The 24,935-nt window shown below is 51.6% G+C and overlaps 3 protein-coding genes across 5 annotated transcripts in view; 2 read left to right on the top strand and 1 right to left on the bottom strand.

Moving 5' to 3' along the window:
• Nucleotides 1-20,241, bottom strand: part of FANCM (FA complementation group M) — a 58,403-nt gene extending 38,162 nt beyond the window's left edge. For all 3 annotated transcript variants that reach the window (XM_053979484.1, XM_053979485.1, XM_053979486.1), the window contains exons 1-4: nt 19,809-20,241; nt 17,925-18,097; nt 16,995-17,072; nt 16,385-16,543 (exon numbers count right to left, since the gene is read on the bottom strand). In XM_053979484.1, the coding sequence (XP_053835459.1) occupies nt 16,385-16,543; nt 16,995-17,072; nt 17,925-18,097; nt 19,809-20,238 (840 nt within the window). In that variant the 5' untranslated portion in view covers nt 20,239-20,241. The remainder of the gene's footprint in view (nt 1-16,384; nt 16,544-16,994; nt 17,073-17,924; nt 18,098-19,808) is intronic.
• LOC128808419 (heme-binding protein 2-like) lies at nt 4,713-14,961 on the top strand. The gene is made up of 6 exons (XM_053979500.1): nt 4,713-4,941; nt 8,087-8,178; nt 9,200-9,341; nt 10,780-10,963; nt 11,921-12,129; nt 13,357-14,961. The coding sequence occupies exons 1-5, from the start codon at nt 4,713-4,715 to the stop codon at nt 12,090-12,092; spliced, it is 819 nt and encodes a 272-aa protein (XP_053835475.1). The 3' UTR covers nt 12,093-12,129; nt 13,357-14,961.
• A 38-nt stretch (nt 20,242-20,279) lies between the features above and the next one.
• FKBP3 (FKBP prolyl isomerase 3) lies at nt 20,280-24,719 on the top strand. The gene is made up of 7 exons (XM_053979501.1): nt 20,280-20,755; nt 20,849-20,950; nt 21,027-21,134; nt 21,699-21,834; nt 22,758-22,825; nt 23,671-23,768; nt 24,492-24,719. Exons 1-7 carry the CDS (start codon nt 20,645-20,647, stop codon nt 24,544-24,546), a joined length of 678 nt encoding a protein of 225 aa, XP_053835476.1. The 5' UTR covers nt 20,280-20,644; the 3' UTR covers nt 24,547-24,719.
• The last annotated feature ends 216 nt before the right edge of the window (nt 24,720-24,935 follow it).

The raw sequence follows: 24,935 nt of genomic DNA, 5'->3' as shown, positions 1-24,935 counted from the left end.
GCTGGAGCTCAGAGCTGACAGATTTACAGCCAGCAGATAAAAGACAACGGGCAGAGTTCTCCCATCCTGCACTGAAGCTGCCAAGAGCACAAAGACTCCCTCTGTTCTGAGGTATCTCCCACAGCAAACCACAACGAGTTCTTGGAGCCCATGATGAGCTTAGAACCTGTTTTTGGAGCTCTGACAGGAGCTTGTGTACAGGGCAAAGAGCTGTTCCTGTGCCAGCTACACCTCACTAAAAACTGCTCCTAATCTGTTTTCTGTTGGCACAATAAAAACAAAGGCTCTAAACTAACGCCTGACCTAATTATTTTAGTGCAGATTTGCAGGGGTTCTTTACCAAAGAAAAACACCCATAAATAACTGCTAGAGTGGCTTTTCTTTCCCAGTGGAGAAGGAGGGGTGGCAGAAACCTGCTGCCAAGCAGACAGGACCTCCACAAACAGGGACTCCAAAGGTGCATCCCCTCCTCAGGAGCTCCCCAAGTGCTGCCAGCCTCCCCTGGGAGGGATTTTAGACTGGGTTTTACAGAGGAAAACCACACTTTTACAGAGGAGCAGCCACACTGGGCTGAAGGAGAGCTGCACCTTCCTCCAAACCCCGTGGCTCCAGCACTGTCAGTGCTCAACAGAGAATCCCAGGCAGGTTTGGGTTGGAGGGACCTTAAATCCCATCCATCCCAGCCCTGCCATGGCAGGGACACCTTCCCCTGTCCCAGGCTGCTCCAAGCCCCCGTGTCCAACCTGGCCTTGGCTATCCAGGGCCCCCTTTCCCAGCGTGCTGGGGCTGAGCTGGTGTGAAGGAAAGGAGCCCAGGCAGTGCCAGTGAGGCAGCACCACACCCCAACCCCCTGCTCTGTCCTAAGGGGATCCCCCAAAGCAGGAGCAGGGAACAACCAAGAGCTCCAGGAGAAATCCTGATCCGTGCTGGCCGTGCACCTCACGGGCACTGAGCTGCTCCAGACCCCCACGTTCTCGAGGAAGAGAGCAAAGGCAGGCAGTGCAGGGCAAGGGGAGGCTCTGCCCACCAGGCCCTGCTGCACATGGGGCTCAGGAGGGGTTCCCACAGCAGGGCTGCGGCCAGGCTGACCCAGGGCAGAGATCCTGCAGGGAGTGTGAGCGCAGCCAGAGCCCCCCCACTGCTCCAGGGAAGGGCAGAGGATGATCCAGAGCATTCCCTGCTCTGTTTCAGCACTGAAACCAGGAAGGTTTGGGTTCCCCCACTGTGATACCTTGGGGAGTGTCCATGCAGCAGCCAGTATCCCCAAAAGTAACTTCCAGGAGAAAATCACGTTTAGTGTCTGCCAGCTGGGGAGGCTCTGGAGCTCTGACTGGCACTGAGTTTTAGTTATTCTCTTGTAAAACTTCAGAGTCGTGACAAACAAACTCTGAACCGGGCAGAAAAGTGCATTTTGTGCAATTCCTTCCTGGCGTTTTCTCACCTGGCCAATAAAGGAAGGAAAGCAGCAGGGCACAGCAGCGTAGGGTGGATTTTAGCTGATCCTGTCACTCTCCAAACCCAATACTGCTCAGCCCAGTAATGATCTCGGCACCACAGTTTTGTTTAAGTTTATATTAACTCATTCACACCCTTCCCAATCTTCCAGGGACATGAGACACACTGAAAATGCACTGTTCTCCCCTGGAAGCCAAAAAATCCAATCCTTTGTCTTTTTCTAACAGCTGAGTTTTCTCCTGTTACAGCATTTTTCCTTTCCTAAAGGTTATAAAACAAGACCTCCAGTTTTTACTTTTCAACTAATTTCACCATGGACAATTTTACTTTTTATTGAGAAATGTTAAAAGAGAAGGGGCTTTTCTACATCAACCCACCACTCAGTAAGTGACTGTCAGACAGAAAGGAGCATCCACTGAGGATGGTTTTGATCTGAAATTTTTAAAGGCTGAATATCAGTTTTTCTGTTTCATTCAGAGACAGAACCTGCCAGGAATGCACAGAGAACACAGCACTACCAAAAATATGTTTTTTCCAAGAGTGGCTGTTTCTTAGCCAGCAGTCATACACAAAATCAGCAAGTTTGGGGAAAAAAACACAACAAATAAAGCAAAAAAATCAGCTTTTTTCACCTGCAGTAACAACGAGTTCCTCTGTTATCCATCCAGACACAGCCCATGACATCTTCAGCACTCTATCAAATGCAGTAATTACCAAGCTCATCAGGAATCAAAGACAAATGAAATACACACAGAGTAATTTGTACAGATGGATTTTTAAAACAGGATTTTAAACTCCTCCCAGCCTCTTTCTCATAGTCAATATTCTGTGGCATTTCACATATATAGACAAATTTAGCCGTGATTTTAAACTCTTTTTCTGCTGGTTGGTTGTTCTTTGTCTTTTCTCTCATCTCCAGCAAAGATGCTTCATACTTAGAAATAATTTCATTTAAACAACTATTAATTCTTATAATTAATGTGTAAGCAAAAGAGTTGGGACTGTTTTCCATGAATTATTTATGCAGAATGGGCAGAAGAAGAGCATCCACACATTGCCTCAAACGGGAATGCCAGTTCCTGGAAGAAATCTCCAAGAGCCAGGATGCCCTGCCTTGGTACTGACAACCCAGCTGCCCAAATTCAGTGGAAAATTCCTCATCCCCAGCACTGGAGTGTGTGATGTGGGATTTACCTGGGGCAGGGATGGGTTCCCACTGTGCCTCCCCTTAGGGACTGAGGGTTCAGCCAGCTCTGAGAGGGAACTGTGGCCACTGCCAGATAATTCCCTGCAGGGAGGGAGCCCGTGGTGCTGCTCTGGGGCAGCTGCCCGTGAAATCGGATCAGCACCCACCCAGACACTTAAACAAGCACAGCTCCAGCCTTGCTCCAAGATTTGCCTTCCCAGTGAATTCCAGAGCCTCTGGTGCTGATTCACAGCCCGCAGCCCAGAGCCCAAACCCCCCTCAGTGACCTGTGCTTCACTCCCTGCAACCCCTGCACCCCAAAAACCCTGTCAGGACATTCCCAGGGGCAGCTGCGCCTCCGGCTGTGAATTCCCCAAGGAGCACTTCCAAGGCACAGCAGGATTTGGGTCTGCCCTGCCAGGAGCACATCAGGACTGGCACATCTCAGCCTCTGAGGCAATTCAGGGTTAATTTTCTCAGCCAGCTCAGCCCCTGGGGCTGGGGAGCCAAAGCTGAGCCGGGAGAAAGGGAGTGCCCAGAAAAGGGGAAAAAGGAGGGGGCAGACGAAGCATCGCAACAGTCACATCCCCAACTCCAGCTTTCCCTGGAAGCATCAACAGTGTACAGGAAAATACTACTTTCCTATTATTCTAAACCCCTAAATGCCCCAGGATTCCCTTTCCTGCCCGCACAAAAAGGGCCACAACAACCATTCCATGTTAAATGTGGAATAAAAGACAACAGAGTCCAGACAGACTCCTGATTCAAATCCAGATCCTGCTTTAATTGCCATATCCACCCCATGATGGGGCTGCTCATCTCCCTCGTTCAAAGGCTTGTCTCAGCAACTGCAAAATTACACAGCTGAAAACTTCCGAAGCTGGGCTTCAGTAACAAAATATCCCTGAGTTTTTGCACTCCTAATATTTTGGCAAGACCTCAGAGATCTCCTAAATAGAATGAAAGATCTGTTTTTAAAGTGTGGTTTGAAGGCAGCAAAATAAAATCACAATAAAGAATGACCAACAGGACATGAAGAGCAGTGGGGAAAACACGACAAAGAGAACAGCTGGGAGAGAGGGAATGAGTGGGAAAACAGCCAGAACACAAACTTGTGTAAGCTCTGCTCTGCTCGGTCCCTGCAGCACGGGGTGAAGGTACCAGGAGCGAGCATCCATCCTGGATCCATCCATCCCTGGATCCATCCATCCCTGCCTGGTGCTGGGCAGGCAGAGGTGGGTCCCTTGTCCCTCCATCCCCAGCTCCATCCATCCCTCCATGCATTCCCAGGTGCCCAGCCCTGGGCGGGCAGAGGCGGTGCCCACGCTCCCCCATCCATCCCTCCATGCATTCCCAGGTGCCCAGCCCGGTGCTGGGTGAGCAGAGGCGGTGCCCGCGCTCTCCCATCCATCCCTCCATGCATTCCCAGGTGCCCTGCCCAGCGCTGGGTGAGCAGAGGCGGTGCCCACGCTCCTCCATCCATCCCTCCATGCATTCCCAGGTGCCCAGCCTGGGTGGGCAGAGGCGGTGCCCGCGCTCCCCCATCCATCCCTCCATGCATTCCCAGGTGCCCAGCCCGGTGCTGGGTGAGCAGAGGCGGTGCCCACGCTCCTCCATCCATCCCTCCATGCATTCCCAGGTGCCCAGCCCTGGGCGGGCAGAGGCGGTGCCCGCGCTCCCCCATCCATCCCTCCCTCCATGCCCAGGTGCCCTGCCCGGTGCTGGGCGGGCAGAGGCGGTGCCCACGCTCCCCCATCCCTCCCTCCATGCCCAGGTGCCCAGCCCGGTGCTGGGTGAGCAGAGGCGGTGCCCGCGCTCCCCCATCCCTCCATGCATTCCCAGGTGCCCAGCCCTGGGCGGGCAGAGGCGGTGCCCGCGCTCCCCCATCCCTCCCTCCATGCCCAGGTGCCCAGCCCGGCTCTGGGCGGGCAGAGGCGGTGCCCGCACTCCCCCATCCATCCCTCCATGCATTCCCAGGTGCCCAGCCTGGGCGGGCAGAGGCGGTGCCCGCGCTCCGCCCGCCCCCGGTCCCTAGATAAGCCCCGCGGCGGCGGCGCGGCGCGGAGCGGCGATGGAGACGGGCGGGTGCCGCATGGGCGGCGCGGGGCCCGGCGGCCCGGCCGCGATCACGCTGGAGGAGCTGGACGGGCTGGCCGAGGAGAGCCCCGACTCGGCGTACCACAGCCACGGCAGCAGCCTGGAGGAGGAGGCGGCCGAGCGCATGGACGACGAGGAGCAGGAGCGGCTGCTGAGCTACTGGCAGAGCGTGGGCCGGGGGCACCAGGTGGACGTGCCCCGAGGTAAGGCCGGGATGCGGGACCAGGGACGGGCAGCCGGGATGGCCCCGGGGACGGGACGCGGCAATGAACACCCAGCCAAGTCCTGCGTGAGTCTGAGCCACCGGAGTCTGGCTCTGAAGCAGCTAAAGCTTCACCCAGGGCGATGCAAAGCTTCCCATAAGGCAGGGAAGCGGCTGCAGCAGCGCTGGGGTGGATCTATTCGCACTGAAAACAATCAGCGCGAGTTTTCAGAGCTAATTAAGTGACCTATTCGCACTGAAAACAATCAGCGCGAGTTTTCAGAGCTAATTAAGTGACCTATTCGCACTGAAAACAATCAGCGCGAGTTTTCAGAGCTAATTAAGTGACCTATTCGCACTGAAAACAATCAGCGCGAGTTTTCAGACGTAATAAAGTGACCCATTCACACTAAAAACAGTCAGTGCAAGTTTTCAGACCTAATTAAGTGACCCGTTCGCACTAAAAACAATCAGTTCGAGTTTTCAGAGCTAATTAAGTGACCTATTAGCACTAAAAACAATCACTGCGAGTTTTCAGAGCTATTTAAATATTAAACTCACTACCTGCAAAAGCGTTCTTCCTAAAAAATATCCCCTATATAGTTCTTTAAGGAAGGAGGGCCGTGTTTAAAAATGGCACAGAGTAAACAAGTGAAGGATTGATTTGCTTTTGACAGCGAGGCTCCCAGGCTCATCTTAGTCAGAAATCGGTTGTTTTCAATTTTAAGAAAGACTGGAGAATCTGAAAGACTGATGAGTCAGAGAACTCCTAACAAGCAGCAGAGTCGCCAGAGGCTCAGCTCGGTCACTTTAACTCTGCCCTGTCCTGGCCAGAGGAGCAGAGATCTGCAGCATCTCTGCCGTGCAGGTAACACCCTCCCCGAGGTGGGCAGAGCCAAACCTTGCCCAGGCTGTGCTGGACATTACCAGTATTAAATCTCTTTAAAAACTCTTTAAAAAACTCTTTCTATATTCCAACACAGCAAATAGAGTCCACCCTTTTCCAGCCACACCTTGAAGTCTTATCTTAACTCTGTAAAGCTTTAATGATAATTAATGTGCTAAAAGAAGGGTAAGATGGGTCTGAAGAGAGCTCCCTGCCTTGCCTTGTTCTCCCTGCCCCTGGAGGGGTCTCTGGATGCCCAGTGCCATCCCAGAGTGTCTGTACTCACTCCAGCAGCCCCGGGCTTGTGGCTGGAATGCTGGAATCTGACAGCTCCGGGATCCCCAGGGCACGGAGGGTCTCTATTTAACACTCCTGAGAGCAGCAGAACACCAGAGCCCTTCCCACAGAATTACCTGCTGGCCTGGTGCCCGGCAGTGGAATCCCTAAATTCCATGAGGAGGGATACAAAGTCCAAGGAATATGTCAAAGGCAGCGTGTGACCAGGTTTTTGTCACACAGCTATACAGTATTACAGCTTTGCTCATGCTACTAAAATCAAGATAGAATAATGCAAGTTTTTTAGAGTGATACAAGGTCCTGTCCAGGGCTGAAGGAGGAGGGGGTTTTCCAGAAGGAGGAACCCCCTGTGACAAGGACAGGGACAGGACCCAGGGAACAGCCAGGGAATGTTTAGGGTGGATTTTAGGAAAGGTTCTTCCCCCAGAGGGTGGAATCAGCCCTGGAAAAGCTCCCCAGGGAATGGGCACAGCCCCGAGGCTGCCAGAGCTCCAGGAGGGTTTGGACAACACCCTCAGGGATGGCCAGGGTGGGATTTTGGGGGGGGGGGTCTGTGCAGGGACAGGGGCTGCACTGGCTGATCCCTGTGCATCACTGAAACCATGCCTTGAGAAAACACATCTGTCCCTGTCCCTCTGCTGCCTGCCTGGCCCTGTGCAGGTGGGGATCTCCAGACTGGGACAACAGATTCATAAACTGAAGGATAAAACTCCCCAAAGGACTTTAATCAGTTGTAATCCTCATCCTCTGCATTAATATGGAATGCAAAAAACATACCCCCCCCCCCCCACTAATTGATAAAGTAATCTAAAAATAGAGTTAACTTTTCTGGAGTCCTGAAAGCTTTCCTAATTCTTGGAAAATTCAGTGCTGAGCTCTGATCCACTTTTATTTTTCCCCTCAGCCTCCAAAGAGATTCATTTACATGTAAGTTATTAGTTACATTTTAAATATTTCCCAGTGATATATTGCAAAGAAAAAAATGTTTACACTTAATTACAATGTAGCTTTTTTCCCTCCCATTTGTTTAAGGATCTCTACTATTCCAAATACTCTTAAGGCTAAACCCCTGGACTGGATGCCAGGAGATGGAGGTTTGATTCCCAGCTCAGCTACAGATTTACTGAGTGACCTCGGCCAAGTTAATTCTCCTGCATCTTAATTCTCCTCTCCTCTCAAACATGGATAATACTCTCTTCCCCCATTATCCTGCCTCTTCCACTCAGACCCTGAGGCACCTCAAACTCCCCAAAAAGGGCTCTGGGAGCTGAAACTCCTCATTTTTTCCTGCATGTCCAGTACACAGCATGGGGCAGCAGGGCAGGAATTCACATCCAGACTGTCAAACACTGCACATAAAATCGAATTTCTAATCCTCTAAGTACACAAATGCCTTCACCACTTCAGCTCTGGAAGGCAGGGGACCAACTCTTGTGGAAGAGAGAAGTTCCATGCCTAAGACTGACCTTGGATCCACAGTTTCCAAGCCTGTCTGCCAGGGATCAATTCCTAAGCAGAATTTATTCATAATCTTCAGCTAGAATTGATGTCAGGGCAAGCACAGTTATAACTGCACCTTTAGACATTAAACATCCTTTGGAAATTCATTCCCACAGCACTGTTTCCAACAAGAGCAGCCAACCTAATTTCCTTTGTGTGGATACACCTGAATCCAACAGCACAAGAGTTGCTGAATTGGGAATGTCCCCTGCACAGGGCCAGGAAATGGGGCCCAGTCAAAAGCTTTCCATGGACACTTGGGTAGCTGGAAATTTAGGGAATGGGAGAGGCAAACCTGTTCCTAACAGCACAGGGGCAGAACCCAGGTAACCTCTCCTAGGAAAAGCTTTCTCCTGGCCTAGGGAAGAGCAAACAAAAGCAGTGACAAAGACACCAAGGGAATGAAGCACTTTTCAGTCTCGTTTCTGCAGCCTCACGTGGGAACTGTGTGGTTCTGTTGCAGACATGGCAGAGCCCATCCAGCAGCTGACCAGGAATAACAACCCCCAGGAGAGGCAGAGCATCCCCTTCACCCTGATCCAGCGCAAGGAGAAGGTACTGCTGGCATTCCTGGCTCCCAGAGATGGGGCTCCTTAGAAAGGGCTTTTAACTGATGGGGATTCTGAACATCGAGTGCAAAGCATTGTAACTGTGCCACTCCCTCCCACTTGGAACATCTCATCCCTTGTACATGTGTAATTTTCTTTTTTGTGAGGTAGAAACTATCAGGCAAGCCAGAAGATGGCCAGGAATTACAGCCTTTGAGACATAATTTAAGAAAAACCCCTCTTACTTTGCCATTTGAAATAAAATGCCCATTTTCTTCACTTAAATTGGTGCATTTGCTCCTTTACAGTCATGTTGATAAAACCTTGGCAAAGAGTACTTGAAAGAGATGAAGATCTGAATTTAAAACCAGAAATGTACTCCTGTATCATGGATCGTTATGAAACAAAGCAGCAATTTATAAACCCATCTTATCCTCTAATAAAAAACTGAAATTAATGTACAGCAAATTGTTTCCAGCTCAGGAAATGTGCAAACAAATGTTTAACCTTAAATTAAAAACCACAAAAACTTTAAGCAACCATTTATGAGGACTTTTTGGCCATATTTCTTTTAAATAGATTTAAATAATTCATACTTATAAATACCATCATTTGAGTGTGTTTCATTTAAACACACTCAAGTGCATTTAAATGAAGTTTGGGTCTCTTGACTGTTTATGTTGAAAGCATTTTTTAATGTTACAGTATTACCATAACAACTGCAGCTAAAAAATAAGGCTATTCAGTGTTAATTGCAACTAAATGTTTAATAGTGCCAGTCCAAAAGATGACAGAACCTTATTTTAAAGGAGAACTACCTTGAAATCTGCTGAAGTCAGTTTTGATCCAAAATCAGCAGTGTATTCCTTGGTTTATAGGAGGAAGGATTAAAATTCATGTTTCTTTCAAGGTCATGTCACTGAGAGCTGAAAAGATGCAGTTCTTGTGCTCAACTTGTATTTATTTGCTTGGCTGATGTTTTTAGATGATTAAGCTACAATCCCAAATTCTTCCCTGTGTGTTTGCAGCTGGGAGATCTGCTCTATGAGAAGAGGCAGTATGGGAAAGCCAAGTGGGCTTGTATCAAAATGAAAGAGAAGCAGTACGAGCAGAGCATCTGCCTTGGCTTCATGAAGCTCATGAGGTACATCTGTGAGCAGAACTCCTCAGGTAATGGACACCTCGATCCCACAGCAGCCAGAAAATTGTATTTCTGCCCTCTCTCCTAATCAGGGAGATGCTTTGAACAGCTTTTCCCAAATACACACCCTATAGGGATGTTTTTCCATGATACAGCCTTTCCAGAAAAATCATAGAAATCATGGAATGGTTTGGGTTGCAAGGAGCTTAAATCCCACCCAGGGCCACCCCTGCCATGGCAGGGACACCTCCCACTGCCCCAGGTTGCTCCAAGCTCTCTGCTGTAAATCTGGCATTTGCTACAGGATTTTCAGGGTTTCATTTTCACAGCAGCACTGAAATCACCTGGCAGAGCGTGATACCAAAAGAGAGCAGAGAGTTTTCTGCCTCCTTCCCTTTAGTTCAAGATATTAAATTGTCCCTGTCCCAATGGACACGGCAAATTTGCGGTTGAAGCATGTTTTCCAGAAAGATAATCCAGTTTTAGCTCAAAATAATGGCAAATCCACCATGTCCTTGAGAGCTTGTGCCTGCCTGTAAAATGTGCACCTGGTGTCCAATCCAATTTAATCTGGTTTTCACTTCCAGACATCAGTTCTCATATTTTTCATCCTCCAGTTCCTATCAAGTTTAGCCATGCTCAATGCTCTGTGCTGCAATTGACTCAGCCCTTAAGTATCTTTCCAAGAAAATACAAACATTGATCACAAAAGCTTTTCCTTCCCCAGGTAACTTCCCCATTCTTTTAACACTTTAATGTTGTTTAAAAGTAATTTTAGCTCCAGCAGGGTTGTTATCAAACTGTACAGAAGGGAAGTTCCCTCTGCCTCCTGCAATCCAAACACACAACAGTGCAAAAAAACTACTGCAACATTTCTAACAACAGCAAACCCTCAACGAAGTCACTCAAAGAGCAGCCCCTTTCTCTGGCCTGCAATTTTGTTCCCAAATATTTAAGCCATGACACAAGGTCAGTTTGAAGATAACACAACTCTTTTAGGAGGGGGAAAAGACTTCAGGCAAACTCGCTGCCCTCCACGAAGAGGGGAGAGCTCACCAAATGCTGTGTTTTGGACACAAATGCACAAACATTTGCATACACACACACACACAAACTACAAAGCACAGGGAAATCACGGAGAAGGTTTAGGGGGAAAGGATCTTAAAGAGCTTCATGTTCTACCCCTACCACGGCAGGGACACCTCCCACTGTCCCAGGCTGCCCCAAGCCCCAGTGTCCAGCTGGTCTGGGACACTTCCAGGGATCCAGGGGCAGGCACAGCTGCTCTGGGCACTCACTGCTACTTCCAGCTTGGAGCACACCCCGCGCTGCCCAAAGCACCCCCGTGAAATCCCTTCATTAAGCCCTGGAGCTCACTGCAACAATTCAGCCCAAACTCGGCGAGGCAGGCACAGCGTGCAAAGCCTCTCCCGTGTCTCCTGAACGCTCTCCCCCGTGCGTGGGCAGGGCTGTACCTGGGGATCACCGTGCCCATCGTGACCATCGTGCACACCAACGAGGCGCAGTCGGCGATGACACAGGCGGTGACAGTGGCCTATTACCTGCCCGAGGTGCTGCAGGACGAGCCCCCGCACCCCTTCGACTCCGACATCATCATCGAGGAGTGGCCTGCCACCATTGTCTACAGCAGGTGAGAAATGCTTTCATTCCCCTCTGCTCAACACAGGAAAAACGTCCAGCTCTCAATCTGGGCACGTTATGATTTTTTTAGACCTTGTAAAAGGTAGCAAATGGTAAAACTTCGTTTTCAGGAGGTGCAAGAGCTGCCTATTTTATAAATGGCATGGTTAGGAAATAAAGGTTACAGATTTATAAGAGGGAAAGGGTTTGGGCACTGCCCAGGCTCCCCAGGGAATGGGCACGGCCCCGAGGCTGCCAGAGCTCCAGGAGCCTTTGGACAGCGCTGCCAGGGGTGCCCAGGGTGGGATTGCTGGGGGGGTCTGAGCAGGGCCATGATTGAACTCCACCATCCCTGAGGGCCCCTTCCAGCTCAGGTTATTCTATATTTATATGAATTACTTGGTAAAATGATGCATCTGTAAGTGTGTGATAAAACACCCTCAGACTAATCTGTGTAGTCAGGAACAAAGTGTCTGACATGGCACAGAAAACTTTAAGAAAAAATGGATTGGGATCAGTCACAGTCAGTACCATTGGTGAAACACAACCAAGTACTTCAGAAGGCATTTCTGGAAAAGCAGTGGGTTTAAAATGAACACAGTGGCTCTAGAAAAATGAAACAGTGGCTCTGGAAAAGCAGTGGGTTTAAAATGAATCACAGAATGAACTAGGTTGGAAAATACCTTTGAGATCATTGAGTCCAACCTATGGCCTAACACCACCTTGTCACCCAGTGCCACATCCAGGCTTTTCTTAAACACCTCCAGGGATGGTGACTCCACCACCTCCCTGGGCAGCCCTTTGCAACGCCCGAACACTCTTTCTGCGAGGAGCTTTTTCCTCATGTCCAGCCTAAACCTCCCCTGGTGCAGCTCAGGGCTGTCCCCTTTTGTCCTGGGTGCAGAGCCACCCCTGCCTGTGTCAGGGAGCTGTGGGTCCTGCAGCTGATCTGAACTGACCGCTGCAGGAGCTTCCGAGGGATCACCAACGAAGACTCCATCATGAGAGAGATCAGCCTGCTGGCAGCCATCCTGGAGAGCCCCGAGCTGTGCCTGCGGGACACGTTCATCATCGCCGGCTACACCAACCCGGCGGCCGCCAACCGCCACAACGAGATCTGGTTCCTGCAGCGGCCCTGAGCTCCCGCAGCCCCTCGGAGCCTCCTCCCTCTCACAGGTGAAGCCGGGCAGCCCAGGTGTCCCCCCTCACAGGTCAGCAACGGGGCTCTCAGCTGGGCTAGGAACAAGCAGCCCAGCTCAGCTCCCCAGCCACAGATCCCTACGGCCACCCTGACGGCTCTCACACAGATTTAACGCAGGGTTTTAGCACCTGAAAAGTGAGTTCAACTTATCCATCTTATTGACCAGGTAAGGGAGGCAGAAATCTCTTCCCTCATGCACTTATTGGCATCCCTAGCCTGCCTGTGGCTCGGGGTGGTCCCTGGGGATATCCTGGAGCCCTGGCACTGCATAAAGACCCCGCGGGGGCTTTCAGTGTGACACACCAAACCCACCTCACTCAGGCAGAGAAGGAATGTCCAGGTCTCAGTTCCTGAGGAGAACTACCAGATTTAGCCCCCTGGGATTAGAGCGTGGAGTAAGAACAGGCCAGTGCTGACAGCTGTGGCACAGAGACCCCCAAAGCTCACCTCAGAAAGCTCCCAACCAAAGCACCCCGAGTCTGAGAGAGACCAAAAAGGCACCACGGTCCTACTGCTCATTCAGATGTTGACAGCAAAGTTACAGGTTATCCTCATCACACCCTCCCAGGAATCCCATGACTGGCTCTGGCATTCCTAAGGAGACACTGGCTATTTTTAACTGCAGTTTTCTGAACAGTTCATTCTCACAGCTTTGCTGGGTGCTAAAGCACTGCAGCTGGAGTGAATTGTTCAGTACTTCTGGCTGTTAATGGCATAAATGACACAAATATCCACAGAGAACACCTCAGCTGGGAGTGCCCTGGGGCAGACACCTGTGCTGAGGGCAGGGCTGCTGCTCCAGGCATCCCCAGGACAGGGAGCCCACAGCCCCTCTGGGCTCCATCCCAGCATCTGACCACCCTCACTGTGAGAGTTCTTTCTTCCTAATCTCAATTTGTCCTTTGTTTTGCCCTTCACCCCTGTGATAAGCCCACAGCTGCCAGCCTGGCTGGCTGCAGAGGCCGAGCTCCCACATTCCAGAGCCCCCAGAAGGTGTGGGAGCAGCATTCCCACTGTTCCACACAGCCCAAGAGCACCTGCTGCACTTTAGAGTCAGGGTAGCAAACAATTTTGCTCTCCAAAATCCCTCCCTTAATGTCTCCCCTTACTGACAGGATGGTAGAGTTTATTCCTAATAGAAGTAAATGTCTTTTGATGTGAAATTCACCGAGTACATCACCAGCATTATTTATTGGTTACAGGATTTAGGGTTCCAGCAGAACCTCTGTGCTCTTTAATTCCAACACACAGACCAGCAACCAGAGCCAGTGGCTGCTAACTCACAGCAGGGTGAAAAAACAACTCCAAAAATGGATTTGTGGAGGACTTCTGAAAGAACCCGAAGCCTCCTGGTCCCACAGGGAGGGAGGGCTCTGTGCCCAACCCAAAACCTCTCCCTGAGCAGCAGGATCAGAGTGGCTCTGGCTTAAGCAGGACCAAGGTGCCCTCTGGTGCCTGCTGGGCACAGAGATTCCTTGGGAAAGCAGCAAGGAGAGGGGGAAAAGGAAACAGAACATAAGAGAGACACAAAAGCCTTAGTTTTAACACAAAAAAAAAGCCAAGAGTCTTTATGGAGAGGGGAAAGAAACCCAAATAAGCTAAAATTAAATACAGTGTCACAGCCTGGGAGAAGGAAAATTTCAAATTCCAGCCAGTATTAAACTAAAGATTTTAATTGAAGAAAAACAGTGAAAATATTTTTAAAACTGAATTTAATAGAGGGGCCAGAGAGGCATTAAATAAAATATTTTGTCCTCATATCCTCCCCAGATTTTTATAAGAGCACATAAAAATCATTTTCATCTCTGACAAGATTTTATGGCAAATTAAAGAAATTTCTGCCATCTGATTGCTTTTGCCAGTGGGGAAAAAGTCTCATTATGCTTTGGTGCAACAGATGTTGGATAGCTCCTGGAAGCAGTGAAATCCTCTCACCACAGAGCACCAGTTTGTACATAATTCACATTTTAAACCTCTCCTGCAAAAGCATCTGCTGTGTCTGATGTCCCTGCCAACCCCTCCCGTGGCTCAGCTCCCCGTGGGTGACATTCTAGAAACATCCCTGAAGCACGAGCAGATCTGAGTTTGCTGACCTCCCACCTGCATCCCTGCTCTTTATGGCAAACTGTGAATCCCAAGATAGTATTTATTTCTTTTGACTTGTGTTAGATGGCTTCTGCTGCTGAGAAAAAAAAAACAAAAAACACAAAAAAACCCAACAAAAACAACCTCCTTCAGCTCCAGTTTGGAGATACACTTTATGGCTTGGTACCAACAGCTGCCACTGGCCCTCAGGAGCACAGGGACCAACAGCTCCAGTGTTCAGCTGACACAAAACACAGTTTATTTAGTTGTTACACCAGTGAATGCCAAGCAAACATCACTGTTACTCAGATCTGACAACATCACGTCAGGCAAGATTGCCTCAAACAGGTATTTTGTTATCCAGCCGTGGCTCTACTTTGGGAGCCACTCATGGATTTTCAGTTTTAATGTGAAATTATTAGCTTTCCACTCATGAAAGGAGATAATAAATCAGCATTCACCCCTATTTTTGGAAGATTAAATGATGTAGCCTTAACAGATAAGTGTTGTCCTGCATACTGTGTATTTTCCAAACCAGAGTTAGTGCCTAAAAAGTTGATTCCAGCTATTGTGATACTCAGGGCCTCGCTTATGGTATGTAAAGACATCTCCACCGAGTTCCTCTGGCATTGCTGTGCTGTGCTGTCTGACACTGTCCTTTGCTCACACTGAAATGTTGTCTTGTTTACTGTTTGGCACAATTAAAGAATGATTTTACTGTGCACAGGACACCTGGCTCTCGTTCTTGCAGCACACACCGGTGCTCTTGCTCTCCTGCCTTGGGATGCTGCTCCGATTTTACAAAAGCCATTTAAGCCCCAGATTTGAAATGGTCACCTCAAGCCCCAGAAGCTGAGGTCCAGGAGCCACTTCCCCAAGTGCTGAGGCCTCCAGAAGCGAGGCTTGGCCTTGGCAAACCTGCCCTGCAGCCCTGGCTGTTCCTAGAAGTCGTGCTCTCCAGGAAAGCAGCAGCGCTTGAGATGCAAATCCAGAGCAGAGGAAGGAAGCAGAAAGCTCTGCAGCCACAGGGCAGCTCAGGCAAGGCTGGTGGAGCCAAAGTGCTCACCACAGCTTAAACCCCAAGTGAAACACCCCAAAACAAAGCCCTGCACTCAACAGAGGCACCTGCAGTCATGCAGAACTACTTTAAATTTCTCTTTATCAGTGGAAGTTCCTCATTTAAACACTCTCAGGTAACTGGGTTGAAAACAGCTGATGCACTCACAGGTTTGCCTTCCAGTGCTCTTCACAAAGCTACATCAAAATCAATTGATTTTAACCAAATTCACAGAACCCCAGAATCATCACTGTGGTGGAAGAGACCTTCAAGATCATCAAGTCCAACCCAGCCCCAACACCTCAACTCAACCCTGGCACCCAGTGCCACACCCAGGCTTTGTTAAAAACATATGCTCTGAGGCCAACAGTCTGATATATAACTTAATCCTAACTTTTTATGCCTCTAAACAAAAAAAAAGAGCAGATATTTTAAACTTTCCAGAGTGGTATTTTATGTAACATCATTTGCCAACAAGTATCTTACTGGGAAGGCACAGATCACTAAATTAGAACTGACTGACAAACAGCTCTGGCCCCCCAAAAGTTCTTATTTGGGCATTAAAGGTTGGTGAAAAAGAAAAAGATATCATCACAGTAATAGAAATAAGCCAATAAATAAATTAATAGGCCAAATAAACTAATAAAGAAAAAAAAAAACCTCCAGGTGAACTAATTACACTCACAGATAACTTAAAGCTCTAAAGAATATTCTAAATCAAATAAAATGTTCCAGTCCAAACAGATTCCTCAAGGCATTCCCAACATCTTAATACTGAGTTCAGCCAAATGCAGAAACCTCAGTTTAGGACTGGTGTCAATTTTGCAGACACTCCAGAAAGAGGGTGAGGAAAATTCAATTCCAAGTTTTCCACCTGAGCTTTTCAAGTTACTGCAAGGTAAAAGGTGTCACTGGTGCAAAATGAAACTGCAGCTGCTGGAGTTGAAACCATGGTGCTTAATTTACCCTACAATCAAAGTTAATTACATAAGAAAGTGTTGCCTTTATAAACACTGCAAGTCTAGACAGAGATGATAAAAGATTTCCTGTCACTGGCCACTGACCAAAAAGGAAATGCAGTCACTCACCTTGATGTAAGTGTTCTGAATTTCTACCAGTTCTTCCCCAAGTGGAACTACAATTTTTTCCACTTGTCTCTCATGAGAGTAAGGCTGAATTTCTGGAGAATCTTCAGCACACACCTCTATCTGAGCAATCAGCAAGTTGGAGATAACTTGTTGCACAGCCTGGTAAAGCCACAAAAACAAAGTAACTATTTCCATGTTTTAGCAGGGGTTACATAAAACTGTAAGGAAAAGGCACCCACTGTCTACAATGAAAATTGAAAAGAAAGGTCAGGAAATAGAATTCCAGACTTGGGGATTGGAAAGGAACCTTAAATCCAATCCAGGGACACCTCCCACTGTCCCAGGCTGCTCCAGCCTGGCCTTGGGCACTGCCAGGGATCCAGGGGCAGCCACAGCTGCTCTGGGCACCTGTGCCAGGGCCTGCCCACCCTCACAAATAAATAATATATGGTTTATGGCATGAGAAACACCAAACCTCATCAAGTAATGGATTGTAAAGGGATTCAGTCTTGATGTGGAATTCCTCAGGACCCTGCAGAGGCTTCAGGCAAAAGAAAAGAGCTTCCACTCAAGCTTGATTATTCACATCATACAAGCAGCTTTGGCTCACCTTGGTGTCACTGCCTGGGGTGGCACTCAGGGCCAGGACCCGGAATTGATTTGTGTATTTGCTCAGTTCCCTCACAACCTAAGGACAGGAAAGCTTCATTAATACCCTGAAAGGAGATTACTTCCTCCTACAAACTACATCAATGAAAATACCCCCTGAGTAGGAAAGGCTTAACAAAATACTCCAAAAACACTGAATCACAGAATGGTTGGGGTTGGAAGGGACCTTGAAGATCATCCAGGGCCACCCCTGCCATGGCAGGGACACCTCCCACTGTCCCAGGTGCTCCAGCCCCAGAGTCCAACCTGGCCTTGGGCACTGCCAGGGATCCAGGGGCAGCCTGGAAATGTACCAAGAACGACCTGGAAAAATTATGACACGATTTCTCACTTGATTTAACAAAAGTATTGACAGCCCAATAACTAGGGTAGGCTGTCAGAAAGTGAGTCTGAAGAAAAACTCTAAAAAATGTAATTCACGGATGATTAATCCTATGTAATCTGAACTCCAGAAATATCCAGTAAATTTCTCCAGTGTAGCAAAGTAACTTTTAGGTCACCTATTGCTCTCAGGAGATTAACCCATGATAATGCAACAAATTCTTGGCTATGCAACACAAACCCCAAATTTAAAAAGAGATCTTGAACTGACTAAAGAACCTTATAAAAACACTGGTTTTCCTAAACATTGCCCAGCCAAAACTATTTTTAAACCAAAATTACAACTTAATGGAGGCCCTGCAAAAATACCTTACAGGTATTACTAACGAGAAAGGCAATAACAACACACAGGCATGTTGGATGTCTTTCAAACCAAGTTAGGGACCTCAAGGACAATCTCCCCACAGTGATGCTGGATGGACATCCTGGGAGCAATTTTGGGGAAGGTTTTTGTAACTGGGGGAGAAGAGTGGGGTGGCTGCAGCCCTACCTGGCAGTAGGCATGATTGCCAAGGGCTTTGTGGGCTTCATCAATAACCAGACATTTGATCTCCACAGCGGGACAGGTCCCACGGGAGAGGTCATTGACCATTATCTGAGGTGTGAGGAAAAAGACTCTCTTGGTGTTCCACAGCTCCCGCCGGCCCAGAGCCTGGGTGCCTCCTGGAGATTAAAGAAACAACGTTAGGGGGCTGTTCTGCTGAGAACAAGGTATGGCCCATGATCTGACAGTGACAGGGCTGGCAGACACATAAAATCATGGAATGGTTTGGGTTGGAAGGGACCTTAAAGCCCATCTCACCCCACCCCTGCCACCTCCCGCTGTCCCAGGCTGCTCCAGCCCCAGTGTCCAACCTGGCCTTGGGCACTGCCAGGGATCCAGGAGCAGCCACAGCTGCTCTGGGCACCTGTGCCAGGGCTGCCCACCCTCACTGAACACGGAATATTCCCAGAATGACTGGGTTGGAAGAGACCTTCAAGATCATGGAGTCCAACCCAGCCCCAACACCTCAACTCAACCCTGGCAGCCAGTGCCACATCCAGGCTTTGTTAAACACACCCAGGGATGGTGACTGCACCGCCTCCTGGGCAGAACATCCCAGAACTTTATCCCTCCTTCCATGAAAAACCTTTTCCTGATATCCAACCTATATTTCCCTTGCTGCAATACAATGACTAGGAAGAGTCATTTTAATTTTTGCAATAAAAAAATTGAATCCGGAACCACGGAAATCAAGGCTGGGAACCTCACGATGCCCACTGCCCTAAACATCATCTAAAAAACACCTCCGGGAAAGATCTGGGCCTAAAAACAGGTTATGGGTTCAGTCATCAAGGCTGTCACCGCAGTGAGGAATAAACTGCAGCTCAGGGGGGCTGCAAAACTGCATAAAAAGGTGAATGGAAAGCGACGAGGAAAGAGACAAGGAAAGTGACGACGGGAGGAGAAGGAGGGGCGCAAACGGCTCTAAAGTGGGTTAAAATAGCCATTATTCTTTGGCTTAAGCATCCCACAGAGCACTCTGGGCATGCAGTGACCCGCAGGGCTGCACCGCAGCGCTTCACCCTTTATACAGGCGACCTGGGCTTTTCCCCAGGGCCAAGCCGGCACCCAGCCCTTCCAACACCTCTCACTGGGCCTTTGCCCAGGGCCAAGCCGGCAGCCAGCCCTTCCAACACCTCTCACTGGGCTTTTCCCCAGGGCCAAGCCGGCAGCCAGCCCTTCCAACACCTCTCACTGGGCCTTTACCCAGGGCCAAGCCGGCAGCCAGCCTTTCCTACACCTCTCACTGGGCCTTTACCCAGGGCCAAGCCGGCAGCCAGCCTTTCCTACACCTCTCACTGGGCTTTTGCCCAGGGCCAAGCCGGCAGCCAGCCCTTCCTACACCTCTCACTGGGCCTTTACCCAGGGCCAAGCCGGCAGCCAGCCTTTCCTACACCTCTCACTGGGCCTTTACCCAGGGCCAAGCCGGCAGCCAGCCCTTCCAACCAACACCTCTCACTGGGCTTTTGCCCAGGGCCAAGCCGGCAGCCAGCCCTTCCTACACCTCTCACTGGGCTTTTGCCCAGGGCCAAGCCGGCAGCCAGCCCTTCCTACACCTCTCACTGGGCTTTTCCCCAGGGCCAAGCCGGCAGCCAGCCCTTCCAACACCTCTCACTGGGCTTTTCCCCAGGGCCAAGCCGGCAGCCAGCCCTTCCAACACCTCTCACTGGGCTTTTCCCCAGGGCCAAGCCGGCAGCCAGCCCTTCCAACACCTCTCACTGGGCTTTTCCCCAGGGCCAAGCCGGCAGCCAGCCCTTCCAAGACCTCTCACGTTTTTATTTCCCCCGGCCGTGGCTTTTCACGCCCGCAGCGTGCGGGCAGCAGCCGTACCTGTCATCTCCGCCATGTCCCGGCACGGGATGCCCATGACGCGGCCGCACGCCTCCATCTGCTGAGCCACCAGCGGCTTGGTGGGGGCCAGGAACAGCACCTTGCCCGAGGGGAACCAGCGGTAGAAGTTGTACATGACCACGGCGGCCACGAAGGTCTTGCCCAGCCCCGTGGGCAGGCACACGAGCGTGTTGGCCAGCAGCGCGGCGCCGGCCATGCGCTCCTGGTACGGCCGCACGGGCAGGTTGGTGGGGTAGATCCAGATGGACCCCGCCGCCTCGCTGAAGCCCTGCAGCGGGCCGGGGTCGGCCGCGGCCGCGGCCGCCAGCAGCAGCTCGTCATCGCTGTCACCGGCCGCGTCCCTCCGCTCGGCTCTGCCCGCGGGCGCCCGCCACACCTGCGGCAAGGTGCGCTGCCGGCCGCCGCTCATCCCGCCCCGCGCGCCGCCATCTTAGCCCGGCCTCGCCGCCGCCGCTCGAAAGCGCCGCCGAGCGGGACGCGGAGCCGCCTCCCGGCCCTCCCTCCGGCCGCGCCCCGGCCCTCCCTTCTCCCCCGGCCCTCCCCTCGCCCTGAGGCGCCCGCCAAGCCCGAGGCAGATCCCGCTGCTGCGGCCGCTGCCCTCCCTCAGGGCGAGCCCCGAGGCGGCGCCATTTTGTCCCTCCCTCGGCGCCCCTCCCCGCGGCCCCGCTGGCGCTCGGCCGAGGCTGAAGGGGACGGTCGGGACGCCGCCTTCGGAGCCTCCCCTCCTGCCCCGGCCCGCTCCCGGCCCGGCCCTCTCCCTGCCGGGCGGCTCCCAGCCCTCCTCTCCGGAGGAGGAGCGGGAGGTGGGTGGGAAGATGGCGGCGGCCGCGGGCCCGGCGCAGCCCTGGAGCGCCGAGGAGCTGCGGAGCGAGGCGCTGGCCAAGAAGGAGATCATCAAATTCCTGCAGGAGCACGCGGCGCAGGCGGTAATGCCGCGGGTTAATCAATAACTTGGAGCTGTGCGGGGGGAGGTTTGGGTTTGGTTTTTCCCCTCAACGCCTCGCGCGCGTGTCCCGCAGTTCCTGGCGGAGCACAAGCTGCTGGGGCAGGTGAAGAACGTGGCGAAGACGGCGAACAAGGAGCAGCTGATCGCGGCTTACACGCAGCTCTTCCACACGCAGGTGAGGGCGCGGGCATGGAGCTGGGCTCGGGCAGGGCTGGGCCCGGGGATGCGGCTCCTCATCCTTCCCCTCGCAGCGCTTCAAGGGCACGGACGGCGCCGAGAAGGCGGCGGAGAAGGCGAAGCCGGCCAAGGCGGAGGAGGCCAAGGGGAAGGCGGCGAAGGCTGAGGAGGCTGTGGAGGAGGTCGGTGTGATGCCCTCGACTCGCGTTTTTCGCCTGGAAAACCAGATTATACGGGTGGTTTGTCTCGGGGTGAGGGTTAGGGGGATTTCAGGGAAAGACTCTTCCCCAGAGGGTGCTGGCACTGCCCAGGCTCCCCAGGGAATGGGCACTGCCAGGGCTCCAGGAGAGTTTGGACAGCGCTGCCAGGGATGCCCAGGGTGGGATTGCTGGGGGGTCTGTGCAGGGACAGGGGCTGGGCTCCACGATCCTTGTGGGTCCCTTTCAGCTCAGGAGATTGTGTGATCCTAAGTCTTCAAAAACCTGGTTGCAGCAAGAAATCTGGTGTTCATACCCCACCTTAACCTTAAGCTGCATTTCCCCCAAATGTTGCAGCCCTGCAGTAACATGAACAATCATTCGCTAGCAATGTCTTCTTTGGTGCCTTAAACTCAGTGATTGTTCCAGTTTTGGAACAATCTCCAAGATATCTGAGATTCCAATCCAGTCTTGGAGTCTCAGATATCCAGTCTTGGATATCTGAGACTATTTAACCCACCAGTGATAACTCTCTTTTTGTAACCTTAGGGGCCACCAAAGTACACCAAATCCATTTTAAAGAAGGGCGATAAAACCAACTTCCCAAAGAAGGGAGACACTGTCCACTGCTGGTACACAGGAAAGCTGCAGGATGGGACAGTCTTCGATACCAATATTCAATCAAGTAAGGTTATGGATACAGAAATGTGCAGATAAACTCGTGGGGTTGGAGCAAATGCTCCTAGAGGGAATTACCTGGGCTCCTCCAGCAGATGTGGGCAGGGGTTTTCCCCTGGAAGGTGTGTCTGGGAGCATTCCTGTGTCTGGGAGCATTCCTGGCAAACAGCTTTATCATGGTGGTGCCGAGCTGCCCTGCAGCTCCCTGATCCTGATTTTCCATGAGCTAGCAAGGGCAGTATTTTAGGACTGGCTGGTGTCAAGTGACAGGGCTGCATCCTGCCAGCCCTGGCTTCTGGCATTCCAGGCCCCAGGGAATGTGGAATGCAGGGAGTCAATCCAAAGGGGACATGGTGCCTAGGGAACTCTGGCACCAGCAGTGTCCTGAATTTCTGTAAACAAACACATCTTGGGGCCATTCTGTGGTAAATCCTTAAATATGGAGGCACTGGAATGAGAGGGATTCGATTACTCTGCTGTGCAATATTCCCTGCTGGTGATTTTGTGACAGATCAGAGGGTTTAGGGGTATGAAACTGTGCAATCCTGACTGGAAAGGCTTTCCCAGCAGTGGTGTCCCACACTCAGGAACAGTATTCCAGAGTCACTGGAATACTGTCTGTAATTCCTCATACTTGTGTGTTCCCTGTTGACTTTTCTTGGTTCCTTAATATGTCCATGACTTGTACAGTCAACTTGAGTAATTTAGGAATGAGTCTTTGGGGTTTGAAAGATGCTTTGGTGCAGCTTGAGCAGTTAATGATGTTTTTAGTGCACAGCATTAATTGAAATCTGATTAACTGAAAATCTGATATTAGGCTAAAAATAATATTAGAAGAGCAGCTATTTATATGAAGCACGATTGTAATGGCAGCTTTCTGCAGAAGTGTGGAGAGTGCATGTGTGAAATGAACATAAAACTCTTTTCCAGGTTCAAAGAAGAAAAAAGCAGCCAAGCCCTTGAGTTTCAAAGTTGGCGTAGGAAAAGTGATCCGAGGTGTAAGTGAAGTGTTCAGGGCTCCCTCCGAGTCCCTGGGCAGTTTTGTTCTGTGGTTTATGACTGGGGTGCAGTTTTGGGGGCAGATTGCAAGGGGTTGCCCTGGGAGGTTGGAACATTCATCCCCAGTCCTCCCCTCCTCAGGCAGCGCGTGGAGCACAGGCTCTGTTCCCTGGGATCAGCCCTGTCGGTGCCTCACAGCAGCTGAGGCTGATGGCATCCCCGGGCTCCATCCATCCCTGTTTGCATTCCCTGGGCTTTACTCTGTGCCAGACCTCTCCATGGGGAAATTCCTGCTGCTGCCCACCCTGAGCCTGCCCTGGCCCAGCCTGAGGCCGTTCCCTCTCCTCCTGTCCCTGTTCCCTGGAGCAGAGCCCGACCCCCCCGGCTGTCCCCTCCTGGCAGGAGCTGTGCAGAGCCACAAGGTCCCCCCTGAGCCTCCTTTGCTCCAGGCTGGGCAGCAGAATTCCTGATGTGGGAAGGGGCTGTGTCCCTGGGCAGGGGCAGCGCTGCAGGAGCAGCAGTGGCCCAGGTTTATCCCTGTGTTTATCCCAGGATTGTGGGTGCCAGAGCCTCCCCTCAGTGGGGACAGCACCAATCCCCGGGCACTCCCTGGGAAGGGAATGCTGAAGCTGGGAATGCTGATGGGATGCGTGTTCCCATTGCACGGGAGCACGGATCTGCTCTGTGGGGCACACCCCTCAGAGTGTTCCACAGGGCTGGGGGGACGCCCGGGGCTGTGTGGCACTCCTGGAGCCGCAGGAACAGCTGGGAAGCGCAGCGGCCGCGCTCCCTGCGGGGCTGCTGCGCTGTCCCACCTCTGGCTGGAGCTGCTCTGTCCTTGCAGTGGGATGAGGCCCTGCTGACCATGAGCAAAGGAGAGAAGGCCCAGCTGGAGATCGAGCCCGAGTGGGCCTATGGCAAGAAGGGGCAGCCCGATGCCAAGTATCCTTCCATGACCTCTGACTCCTCAGGGAGCCTGGGAATGCTGGGGGCAAGGAGGTGCTCTGTGGACAGGGATACAGGAGAGGGGTTCCCTTGTTACTCACAGCAGGCTCGGGACATTCCTGCTCAGGGAGTTCAGGACACTTCCTAGCAGTGCACTTGCCCTTTTCTTTTGGAGAAAAACTCATGCAGGGGGAACCTGCTGCTGTTTTCCACCTGCATTTTTATTCCAGCTGCTTCCAATTGCTTCTGCCTGATGGGGATCCTAACCGGTGCAGGGAAACGGGAGCAGGGACAGAGCTACACTTGGTTCTGGGATACAGCTGAAGTAGGGGGTGGAGGAGCGATCCCACAGTGTTCCTTGCAGCCCTGTTTCTTCTTCCCAACCCTTCTGGAGGAGGGGAGGGGATTGTTCTGTGCTGGAATCCTGTGATCTGAAGGGCTGCCTGGACAGTGTAACCTCCCCACCACTGCCCCACCCCTGCAGACAAGGCTGGGGCAGCTCAGGGCGGTGAGGAGCTAATGAAGGTGTGTCCGTGGAGCTGTCCCTGTCTCCTGACAGCTCCTGCTGGGCAGCAGCTGTGGCTCCTTGCTGGATGCGGGGTGTCCAACCAGAGCCATGCCAGGGGCAGGGGAGAGGCTGGGGAGCAGCTGGGGACTCCCTGCCCAGGGAGGGGTCACTGCAGGGGCTGTTTCCTCTGTGTCCTTAACGTTTGCCTACAGGATCCCACCAAACGCAAAACTCTTCTTTGAAGTGGAGCTGGTGGATATTGAATGAAGAATTCCCTGCGCTGCTGGGAATCCATTTCTGCCAGAGAGCGCTTCCTGCAGGCGTTGCTGTAACTCCCGGCTCCGGTTACAGCGGGGCCTTTGTGGAGATGAGTGCTGAGTGTTGTCCCCGCCCCGCTGCTGTAGTGACAGCCCCACCACTAAAGCAGAGTTTGTACCTGCCGGTGCCTCCCTTCTTTGTGTCTGTGCTCCCCCCGCTCCTCGGCCGGGCACTGCCGGGCACCCAGCCAGGGCTCCTTCCCTCCTGTGGAGCCCAAGCCCACAGCATTCCCACTCCATAATCCTACAGCATTCCCACTCCACAGACCCACAGCATTCCCACTCCATAATCCTACAGCATTCCCACTCCACAGACCCACAGCATTCCCACTCCATAAT

The sequence above is a fragment of the Vidua macroura genome, chromosome 6, assembly GCF_024509145.1.
Source record: "Vidua macroura isolate BioBank_ID:100142 chromosome 6, ASM2450914v1, whole genome shotgun sequence".
Lineage (NCBI taxonomy): Eukaryota > Metazoa > Chordata > Aves > Passeriformes > Viduidae > Vidua > Vidua macroura.
The sequence above is the reverse complement of the archived record's forward strand: the minus strand, read 5'-3'. Positions and strand labels throughout refer to the sequence as shown.

What these genes read in the sequence shown, in the direction of transcription:
- LOC128808419 (XM_053979500.1), top strand. Translation starts at nt 4,713, where the DNA reads ATGGAGACGGGCGGGTGCCGCATGGGCGGCGCGGGGCCCGGCGGCCCG. An exon ending in TGATCCAGCGCAAGGAGAAG is followed by an intron (nt 8,179 to 9,199) that starts GTACTGCTGGCA and finishes GTGTGTTTGCAG; the next exon opens with CTGGGAGATCTGCTCTATGA. An exon ending in CTGTGAGCAGAACTCCTCAG is followed by an intron (nt 9,342 to 10,779) that starts GTAATGGACACC and finishes GTGCGTGGGCAG; the next exon opens with GGCTGTACCTGGGGATCACC.
- FKBP3 (XM_053979501.1), top strand. Translation starts at nt 20,645, where the DNA reads ATGGCGGCGGCCGCGGGCCCGGCGCAGCCCTGGAGCGCCGAGGAGCTG. An exon ending in CTGAGGAGGCTGTGGAGGAG is followed by an intron (nt 21,135 to 21,698) that starts GTCGGTGTGATG and finishes TTGTAACCTTAG; the next exon opens with GGGCCACCAAAGTACACCAA. An exon ending in AAGGGGCAGCCCGATGCCAA is followed by an intron (nt 23,769 to 24,491) that starts GTATCCTTCCAT and finishes GTTTGCCTACAG; the next exon opens with GATCCCACCAAACGCAAAAC.